This window comes from Pollicipes pollicipes, unplaced genomic scaffold (assembly GCF_011947565.3).
Source record: "Pollicipes pollicipes isolate AB1234 unplaced genomic scaffold, Ppol_2.1 Scaffold_1600;HRSCAF=1878_pilon_pilon_pilon, whole genome shotgun sequence".
NCBI classification, from domain to species: domain Eukaryota; kingdom Metazoa; phylum Arthropoda; class Thecostraca; order Pollicipedomorpha; family Pollicipedidae; genus Pollicipes; species Pollicipes pollicipes.
This window is the reverse complement of record NW_023595962.1, coordinates 11,727,380-11,738,303: the sequence shown is the minus strand read 5'-3', so window position 1 is coordinate 11,738,303 and position 10,924 is coordinate 11,727,380. Positions and strand designations below refer to the sequence as shown.

Below are 10,924 nucleotides of genomic sequence, written 5' to 3'. Positions count from 1 at the left end.
GCGCTGAGGCGTCACGACGAGGTGTCGGACGGGATCACGGCGAAGATTTCAGTAGGAGCACGGTGAGCTGGGTGGGTGGATAATGGCGACCGTGTGTTGGGGTCGTGGTGGGGTGAGGCCTGTGGAAGGCTGCGCTAGGCTGGGGATCAAGTTGTGCAGATGGTTCGGCCTGACGCGCATCCGATGTAGCTGATGTATTTGGTCTGACGCGAATTAAATGTCGTAAATCTATTCAGTCTGACGCACATCCGATGTAGCTGATGTATTTGGTCTGCTGCAAATTATATGTAGCTGATGTATTTGGTCCGACACACAAATCCTATGTGGCTGATGTACTTGGTCTGAGGCAGATCCCAATGTACCTGATGCATTTGGTATGACACACATCCGATGTAGCTGATGTTTGATCTGACACACATCCGATGCATCTGATGTATCGGAACACATATGTACTTGCGCTAAACGTCCACAGCGAAGATGGTTTTCTGAAGTCAAATGACTGATGCTTGTTGTACGATGTCATGGTTGCATGTGATGGGGTCAAGCTGAATACATTAAGATAAGACGATTGAAATAATGTCATGTGATCGGATGGCGAGAAAGAGCATCTAAGCATTGATGACGCCGTGCGTGCAAGGCTATCTTAACTTGTCATGATAGAGTTCCATGAAAATATACTTGCCGACTTGATGGTGTGGTGCACCGTTATATTTGTCCTTCCCTTTTCCATTTCATCTTTCTTAGGCGAGACAACGCGTCCAGGATGAGCAGGGCTGCTCATTTCTTTCAGACACTCCCGTCTTTAGAATAAGTGTCTGAAGTTAAATAAGAGGATGTTTAAAAAGACACTCACATTTCTTTCCCCTGTTGTTTTCAGGCGATGGCGACTCGCCTTGCGCCTAGCTCTGTCAAGCTCACCAGCCCTTAACGTCACCTGACATCTTTAGCCATGCTCGAAGGCCTGCGGACCGCCGTAGACTCGTCGCCCAAGTGTCTGCTAGCGGCCTTTTTGACAGCGACGCTTGCGGTCGCGCGTCACCATGGCAACGCCGCCGAGACGTCGGCGGCGGCCAATAGGCTTGGCGACAATTGCAGTGCGGTGTTTGAAGAGGGATCAGCATGGGTAAAATGGAGGGAAAATGGTCCCGCCATCCAGCCCGACCAGGGAGCGCCCTACTGTGTCATACAGCATTTCGATAAAGAGTGAGTCAGCGTTGCATAAATTTGTAAAATTGAATTTTCCCGATGGATCGTCCCAGAGCGTCCCTTGAGTTCGGCCAGCGGAGAGAGGAATGCATTTCTCCGACCTTTTGTAGTTCAGCACTATGCATTTGGGCGGTACATGGTAAAGTCCGCTGTGGGCTGCCACATGCGTTATTAAACTATATTTGCGCTACACGAATGAAAATAGACACAAAATAGCCTGAACGGACAGCCAACTTCACGCGGATTCGAGCTGCCATTGCCATCTGCGCAAACGAATTTGACTTACGAATAGCAAGTAACACTGTTTTTCGAGAGACGCCACGGTCAGACAAAGAACACATGAGTGCTCCTGACGGACCTGTTTCGATCCAGCCGGACGCACGAGTGCCTGGAGCGGCGGTTCCAGCGCGCGCTCCAGCGGTACAAGGCCATCTTCATTGGCGACTCCAGGGCCAGAAACTTGTTCGCCTTCGTCAGCCCCCGCATAGGCGCAGACAGGTATTGTCACGTGACGGAGGGAGGTATTGTCATGTGACGCAGAGAGGTATGGTCATGTGACGGAGGGAGGTATTGTCACGTGACGGAGGGAGGTATTGTCATGTGACGGAGGGAGGTATGGTCATGTGACGCAGAGAGGCGTTAACATGTGACGTGGAAAGGTATTGCCATGCGACGCAGAGAGATATTGTAGCGTGACACAGAGGTGGACTGTAATGTCACACACAGAGGTATTGCCAGGTGACGCAGAGAGATATTGTAACGTGACACAGAGATGGACTGTAATGTCACACACAGAGGTATTGTCATGTGACGCAGAGAAATATTGTAACGTGACACAGAGGTGGACTGTAATGTCACACACAGAGGTGTTGTCATGTGACGCAGAGAGATACTGTAACGTGACACAGAGGTGGACTGTAATGTCACACACAGAGGTATTGTCATGTGACGCAGAGAGATATTGTAACGTGACAGAGGTGGACTGTAATGTCACACACAGAGGTATTGTCATGTGACGCAGAGAGATATTGTAACATGACACAGAGGTGGACTGTAATGTCACACACAGAGGTATTGTCATGTGACGCAGAGAGATATTGTAACGTGACACAGAGGTGGACTGTAATGTCACACACAGAGGTGTTGTCATGTGACGCAGAGAGATACTGTAACGTGACACAGAGGTGGACTGTAATGTCACACACAGAGGTATTGTCATGTGACGCAGAGAGATATTGTAACGTGACACAGAGGTGGACTGTAATGTCACACACAGAGGTATTGTCATGTGACGCAGAGAGATATTGTAACGTGACACAGAGGTGGACTGTAATGTCACACACAGAGGTATTGTCATGTGACGCAGAGAGATATTGTAGCGTGACACAGAGGTGGACTGTAATGTCACACACAGAGGTATTGTCATGTGACGCAGAGAGATATTGTAGCGTGACACAGAGGTGGACTGTAATGTCACACACAGAGGTATTGTCATGTGACGCAGAGAGATATTGTAACGTGACACAGAGGTGGACTGTAATGTCACACACAGAGGTATTGTCATGTGACGCAGAGAGATATTGTAACGTGACACAGAGGTGGACTGTAATGTCACACACAGAGGTATTGTCATGTGACGCAGAGAGATATTGTAGCGTGACACAGAGGTGGACTGTAATGTCACACACAGAGGTATTGTCATGTGACGCAGAGAGATATTGTAACGTGACACAGAGGTGGACTGTAATGTCACACACAGAGGTATTGTCATGTGACGCAGAGAGATATTGTAACGTGACACAGAGATGGACTGTAATGTCACACACAGAGGTATTGTCATGTGACGCAGAGAGATATTGTAACGTGACACAGAGATGGACTGTAATGTCACACACAGAGGTATTGTCATGTTACGCAGAGAGATATTGTAACGTGACACAGAGATGGACTGTAATGTCACACACAGAGGTATTGCCATGTGACGCAGGGAGGCATTGCCGCGTGACGCAGAGAGGTATTGTTGTGTGACGCAAAAAGATATTGCCTTGTGACGTAGAGAGGTATTGTAATGTGACGTAGAGAGGTATTGCCATGTGACGTAGGGAGGTATTGTAATGTGACGTAGAGAGGTATTGTCATGTGACGATGCACGACCGTGCTGGCCTTCGCTGTGCCACTCACGAGGCCGAGGCTGAAAAGATGCGCACGCCTTAGCATGAGGTCGCGCGTGGTGAGTGAGTATAAATTTCATTTGGCATGTAAATGCAAGATTCTATAGATAGTCAGATGACGTAAGCCCTCCTTACCGGCCCCTACAAGACCCAAAAGCATGCAGTACTTTGCGCGATGAATGTATCATGCGCAATTGGTTTGCTGAGACTGAATCGTCTTATTATCGTCTGAATAATAAGAATTATCTAATTAATAATCTAATCTATAATTATTACTGAATTATCTCTCGGGTGACCTCTGAAGCGTCCGGAGGCTGGCAGAGGCCTTGATCAGATGCTCACCGCTCCTCAGGGAGATTCGCCGTGGAAAAGACAACTGCTTGGAGAGATTCAACAGAACCTACGAGCCAGGAGAAACACCACATGGCAGAGACCACTGGTGCAGCTACAAACAAGAAGGCGATTTTGTTACTTCGGTAAGTGCTTCTTTCGCGATTTCTTGCGCGCTTGAGCAAAATAGATGTTGCTCGCGCAATGAAGCATCGAACCATGGACAAAGGAATGCATGTGGTTGGTCACCGAGTCCATATAACAATAAATAATTAAATCAACTCGGCTTACTTCATTAAGTTTTCATTAACTTTAGCCCGAGGGCTTGATTGTCATTATCGCGAGTGGTAAAACTAACTTGAAAAAGGATGCGTATAGACAATTTTTCGCAGTAGAGAATAGGCCTGAAAACACGTGAATTGGAAACGCTTATGCTAAACTTTTTCTCTCCGAGATCCTTTGCCAACACACGTGAGAACATATCTGCTGTGACATTTTCAGCCACATCATTTTGGAGCGTCCAGCTTTCTCACATAGCAAACAGACGAAAATCACTGTGAGCAAAACTGCACAAAACACTTCATGTAGAGATCAAATCGCTCGAAAATTTTGTTGAGCAAGAGTTCCTCTGCTGGTAGTAGTGAAGACGAGGCTTTTGAAGTTAGTTATACTTAACACTGACGCTTATCTCAAAACGATCTTTTCAAGTACTTTGCCGGTCTTCTGAAGAAGAGAGAGCGAGCATTTGACCTTTGAGCGTCGCGTGATAAAGCTCGCATGCAATAATTTTTTCACATAGGCTCGCGAGTTATCTTACTATCGTTGCATTTTTTGCAGCACCCATGGATGCATTCATTGCTAATTTCCCTGCAACGCTGCCGATACTTCTGAAAGTGTGACAAATGACTGTGATGCCGGCACACTGACATTGCAACCACATCTCTGACCAGCTTCCTTTTGGAAAAGCTTTTGAGGCGCTCGTTGCAGTTTGACTTGCAAAATTTCACAATTTTTAACTGCAAATAAAACGCCCCAACTTGATGCCGTTCCAGAGCCAACCAGAGCGGAAAATGTCATTAACCTAAGGATATTTCTGTGATGGCGCTGGGCCTCAACAGAAAATTCGCCACCTACCGCATGCTTACCTTAAACGAATCGTTTGCGAATCACTGACCATAGCCTTACACCATAAACAAATCGCTTGTGGACCACTGACCATAGCCTCACTTCCCTCCAGACATACCTGTCCCGTAACCAAATGGACGACAAGTACATGGACAGCGTGCGCCAGCTACTGCGCAGCTGCCAGCTGGCCAGCTGTCCGGACCTGCTGCTGGCCAACGGCGGCATGCACACCGTGTGGCGTTTCTATCACGACAGCGCGGTGCGCGGGCTGCAGCTGTTCGGCCGTCAGATGGAGCAGCTGGCGCCGCTGCTGGACCAGCTGGCCCAGCTGGGCGTGACGGTACGGCTGACGACCAAGCTCGAGCCTGCAGATGTGTTTTATCTAGATAAGATGCATTAATACTCGTTATGGAGGATATTAGGCATGTTGTAAACTGGGATACGCGCGGATAAGCTATTTCCAGAATGGTAAAAACATCCGAAGGGAGAATTGGTTTGCCTTTGCATGTTGGTTACCTAAAGAACATATCAAGCACAGGATCAAGTTAGCAAAGCACAGTTGGAGGTTAATATCTACCTTATTTGCAACCCAATCATTGCGGTGATATTTATGCCTCATTGAGGATTTGCGATGTATGTATGAGCTTTTGTATGAGCTTGTAATGAAATTTTATGCCAGATCTGTTGACAATAGAGGCACAGAATGGGACGGGGTCCCGTGGCACTCGGTACTGCTGGGAACGGACACATATACACCTGTGCAGCTTTGTAAGCATAAATACATATATATATATATATATATATATATATATATATATATATATATATATGTGTGTGTGTGTGTGTGTGTGTGTGTGTGTGTGTGTGTGTGTGTGTGTGTGTGTGTGTGTGTGTGTGTGTGTGTGTGTGTGTGTGTGTGTGTGTGTGTGTGTGTGTGTGTGTGTGTGTGTGTGTGTGTGTGTGTGTGTGTGTGTGTGTGTGTGTGTGTGTGTGTGTGTGTGTGTGTGTGTGTGTGTGTGTGTGTGTGTGTGTGTGTGTGTGTGTGTGTGTGTGTGTGTGTGTGTGTGTGTGTGTGTATTATGGCCATGACACTTAGGGTATACATTACACCTCGCATATAGTTTGCACACTACATATTGCTACAACATGTGTAGTGTATATATACCCGTTTGTATGCATCATACATATAAATGTCTACATAACCTATGTGTATGCAGTGTTGAAATGGCATCTCAATGTTGTCTGAAATTGCGTTTTGGTATTTTTCACCTTGGCAAATGAGAAATGCTCAGTTACCAAATGATCACAATGGCTTCGGCCATTTTCAACCAATGTCTTCACGAGCCACTTGGCGTCTTCCAAAACACTGCTGAACTCACACGGTATATATAGGTCTCAATGCAGTTATGGAAAGAAACCAGCTCTGTAAAAACGATGATCCATGCTAGTTTTTCAGACATGCGCTAAAGTTTTCGAAAATAATAGCAAAAGCTGAAGGGTTTTCATTTTTTATTTTTACACAGTTCAAGGGTAGGTCTGTAATACAGCGCGCCGTTTCAGCACAGTGCACTCTCAACTGAATAGCATTTACAAGAAGATATTGATGCGGACCCTTCCGTTGTTCAATTTTTCCTGCAGCAACGGGTTGGATGCTCCGAAACGATTGGAGAAAACTTGGAGAGAAAATTGGAGGTTCGGAGAATCGGTCATTTGACTTACTGTGAACTGTGACCCACTGGAGAGAGACTTTGACGAACTGAATATGTTATTTTAACCCTCGCTCCTAAGTGCCGTTTTTCATAACGCGAACGAACAAGAAGGACGATGCAACCCCTTGATATTTCCAAACTTAAAAAGAAAACATCTCACGGAAAACAGCGAATTGACCTCAGCGAAACCTTGCGGTTCAAGTTGACATTGCTAGGTCAGTGATGGACCCCACTAAGCCATGTCAAAAGTCAATTTGCCCCGAATATCAGCCTATTTCATCCGCACGTGCCCATATTTACAAAATGCCATGCAACAGCATACAACTTCGACTGGCATGTTTCTTGTCTAATTATGGGCATATTGACATGTATATTTGCGTGTTTGCGCACATGGTGATGTTCAAATCCATCAATGTATAGTCGTGACCGATAGCGCGATCGGCGGATCCGTCGTTTGCCGGCCACCGCCCGTGATCTGTGGATCCGTCGGTTGCCGGCCGCCGCCCGCGATTTGTGGATCCGTCGGTTGCCGGCCACCGCCCGCGATCTGTGGATCCGTCGGTTGCCGACCGCCGCTCGCGTTGACCGTAGATTACTGGGTTATGATCCTAAAAAGATGGCTTTTACGAAAGCAGAAATCCTAAATGCATATTTTCGAAATCAAAACATTTGCGATGAATCCTGGTATTGAAAAACTGGGCGCGATTGCAAGGTGCGCTGAACAGCTATCACCAGAGAATATAAGTGCCGTATTGACCCCCATTTCTCAGGGCGACGTTTACAACATGGCCCGCAAACTTAAAATTTATTCCAAGCAGCGATAGCTTCTCGTAGGACCTTTGCGCCAGGCTTAGAATCAGCCAGTGTGGAGCCATCACCCCCGCGTCACGCTCTGTGGTGGGTGGGGGAATAGGCAAGCTGGCAAGAGCGTTACTGGCTAGGCAAACCTCCGCCGGCGCCTGCACGAGCGCGGCGGTGCAGGCGGGCTCACCCGGGTGTGCCCACCCGCGCCGTGTCTCCGGCGGGATTGGTCCAGTGCCATGACCTCTGACGGGTGCGCAGCAGGCGGCTACAGCCTCTCACATGCCCCTGTGCTGCGCCGCAGGTGGTGTGGGCCTTGAATGAGCCGATGATGGAAGACGCTGGCGGAGGCTTCGTACGGATGCACCCCGAGATCGTGTGGCTGATGAACCAGGTTGCCGTCTCCATTCTGTGAGTCATCCACAGGTCTGGCTGATGAACCAGGTGGCTGTTTCCTTTCTGTGAGTCATCCTGAGATCTGGCTGATAAGCCATGTGACTGTCTCCGTTCTGGGAGTCATTTGGAGGTCTGGCTGGTGAGCCATGTGACTGTTTACCGGAGTGAGTCATACGGAGTTGTTCTGTGAGCTGTCCGTTCTGGGAGTCATCAGGAAATTATTCTGAATTTGGAAGGCATGCAGCGCCTTTGGTGTCGGATGTTCAGTTATTATGCTTATTTATTTTGTTTGTATTGTGTTCTATTTATTCTTAGTTCTATGTTGTTATGTATCGTGTTATATATTGTTTTTATATTGAGTGAAACTAGTGGCTGCGCGCCCAACTTTGATAGAGGTTGTAATCGCACCACATGGGGTTTGTGTTTGATCTAACTTGTTATGTGCGCTGCTGTACCCGTGCTTAGCATGTTTTGCTAAATGCGCACTATAATCACCAACTCTGAGTAATGTAACCATATGCGTCTTGACCCTTATTAGACATTATGATATAAGTCATCAGCACCAATGTCAATATAATCGCGGTAATTGCTGTAGCGGCCATGACGCTTGTTGTCAGCATGATATGAGCACTGTGGTATCATGGTAAATCGTGATTGTTGAAATAACAACAGCCCAAAGCCTAAAGGTACGTCAAAATAGCGCCAAAAGCAGGGCCGGGTTACCATTGTGGGACATATTAAGTACCATGATGACTAACCATTCCAGCGATTAAGACTCCCATTGTCAGCACCATAACGATCGGTACCGTCACCACACCCACCTGACGGCCCCGTTGCAGGAGGCGGTACCCTGGCGTGCGAATCTGGTCCTCCCACCTGCCGGTCGCCATCTGGTACCACGAGATGTGCCGCGCACTTGGCCATCCCAACGAGTGGGGCTTCCTCTGCCACGACCAGATCCACGTGGGTGACTACGCGCTGGAGAACTACAAGGACATCCTGCTGAACAGCATGTGTGACGGCATGGTGGCGATGCCGGACAGCAACTGCTGCGGCATGCGCTTCTGACGGGGAGGCGCGCGGTGACATGAGGAGTGCCACATTTGGCAGGATCTTCGGCGGAGTGCCACGCTGGTCAGGATCTTCGGTGGTGTGCCACGCTGGTCACAATCTTCGGCGGAGTGCCACGCTGGTCGGGATCTTCGGTGGTGTGCCACGCTGGACACAATCTTCGGCGGATTGCCACGCTGGTCATGATCTTCGGAGGAGTGCCACATTTGGCAGGATCTTCGGAGGTGTGCCACGCTGGACACAATCTTCGGCGGAGTGCCACATTTGGCAGGATCTTCGGAGGTGTGCCACGTTGGTCAGTATCTTCGGTGGAGTGCCACGATGGTCAGGATCTTCGGTGGAGTGCCACACTGGACAAGATCGTCGGAGGAGTGCCACACTGGACGGGACCATTGGAGGGGCGCCACGATGGACAGCGCCTTCAGCGGAGTGCGATAGCGTAAGGGGCGCCACGTTGAGCCGACGTTCTGAGCTGTTGTTCCTGGACTGGTGCCGTCTGGTGTTCCTGGACTGGTGCCGTCTGGTGTTCCTGGACTGGTGCCGTTTGGTGTTCCTGGACTGGTGCCGTCTGGTGTCCCTGGACTGGTGCTGTCTGATGTTCCTGGACTGGTGCTGTCTGGTGTTCCTGGACGTGGTGCGTCTGGTGTTCCTGGACTGGTGCCGTCTGGTGTCCCTGGACTGGTGCTGTCTGATGTTCCTGGACTGGTGCTGTCTGGTGTTCCTGGACTGGTGCTGTCTGATGTTCCTGGACTGGTGCTGTCTGGTGTTCCTGGACTGGTGCTGTCTGGTGTTCCTGGACTGGTGCCGTCTGGTGTTCCTGGACTGGTGCTGTCTGGTGTTCCTGGACTGATGCCGTCTGGTGTTCCTGGACTTATGCCGTCTGGTGTTCCTGGACTGGTGCTGTCTGGTGTTCCTGGACTGGTGCTGTCTGGTGTTCCTGGACTGGTGCCGTCTGGTGTTCCTGGACTGGTGCTGTCTGGTGTTCCTGGACTGATGCCGTCTGGTGTTCCTGGACTTATGCCGTCTGGTGTTCCTGGACTGGTGCTGTCTGGTGTTCCTGGACTGGTGCTGTCTGGTGTTCCTGGACTGGTGCCGTCTGGTGTTCCTGGACTAGTGCTGTGCTTATATGGAAAGAGCGACAATGCGAGACCACATGCTGTTATGAATTGGTGCGGCACGAGATGTCTCACTGTGTGTCCCAGCTTCAGGCGAGTTATGACACGCTTGGTACATCTCATTGCTGTTCTGTGGTGTGGTTGTAAGCAATGATCGCTGGCATCGTAAACGGGTTATTGGCGAGATACGAAAGGCAGGCTAAAATACTGTTCGTTGTTAAACTTGTCTAGGGTCATTTCTGGTTTTCGTTGGTAGAGGTTATGGCTTAATGGAAGGGCTTGTACAACCTTACTTGTAAGCAAGTACATCATGGTACTTAGTAGTACAGCACAACCAATGACATGTGTCGATAAGTGGTTTAAAATTGCAACATCATAGCACCATGGGCGTTCCTAGATTTTAGAAGCGAAGGTCAGCCCAGCTGGTTGTTCCTTTTGGCTTTCATGACGTGATTTTGGACACGTGAACCCTGATCTCGACCGGTATGACGTCACGCCTCCATAGTAAGTGCAACCATATCAGCAGCACTCGCTATGGTGGACAAGTACGAATAATTATGAGTCACGTTTTCGACGGGTATGACGTCATGCCTCCATAGTAAGTGCAACCATTTCAGCAGCACTCGCTATGGTGGACAAGTACGAATAATTATGAGTCACGTTTTCGGCAGCACCGTACTGCCAGCAAAGCCGTTGCATGACAGCGGTCGGCTCGCTTGGGGACGCACGGTTCAGTGCGTCCCGCGGATGTAAGTCTTACCTATGCAGTGCATTCCGCGGATCTAAGTCTTACCTATGCAGTGCATTCCGCCATCCAAGTCTTACCCATGCAGTGCATTCCGCGATCCAAGTCTTACCCATGCAGTGCATTCCGCGATCCAAGTCTTACCTATGCAGGGCATCCCGCGGATGCAGGTCTTTCCTGTGCAGTATGTCCCGCGGATGCAAGCCTTTTCTTTGCAGTGCATCCCGCGGATGCAGGTCTTACCTGTGCAGTGTG

The 10,924-nt window shown here is 49.1% G+C and overlaps 1 protein-coding gene across 1 annotated transcript; it reads left to right on the top strand.

Moving 5' to 3' along the window:
• Positions 1 to 924: 924 nt before the first annotated feature.
• Positions 925 to 8,806, top strand: LOC119093872 (uncharacterized). The gene is made up of 6 exons (XM_037216887.1): positions 925 to 1,203; positions 1,579 to 1,704; positions 3,730 to 3,853; positions 4,945 to 5,172; positions 7,647 to 7,753; positions 8,578 to 8,806. Exons 1-6 carry the CDS (start codon positions 950 to 952, stop codon positions 8,804 to 8,806), a joined length of 1,068 nt encoding a protein of 355 aa, XP_037072782.1. The 5' UTR covers positions 925 to 949.
• Positions 8,807 to 10,924: the final 2,118 nt, after the last annotated feature.

What these genes read in the sequence shown, in the direction of transcription:
- LOC119093872 (XM_037216887.1), top strand. Translation starts at nt 950, where the DNA reads ATGCTCGAAGGCCTGCGGACCGCCGTAGACTCGTCGCCCAAGTGTCTG. An exon ending in ATACAGCATTTCGATAAAGA is followed by an intron (nt 1,204 to 1,578) that starts GTGAGTCAGCGT and finishes GTTTCGATCCAG; the next exon opens with CCGGACGCACGAGTGCCTGG. An exon ending in AAGGCGATTTTGTTACTTCG is followed by an intron (nt 3,854 to 4,944) that starts GTAAGTGCTTCT and finishes ACTTCCCTCCAG; the next exon opens with ACATACCTGTCCCGTAACCA.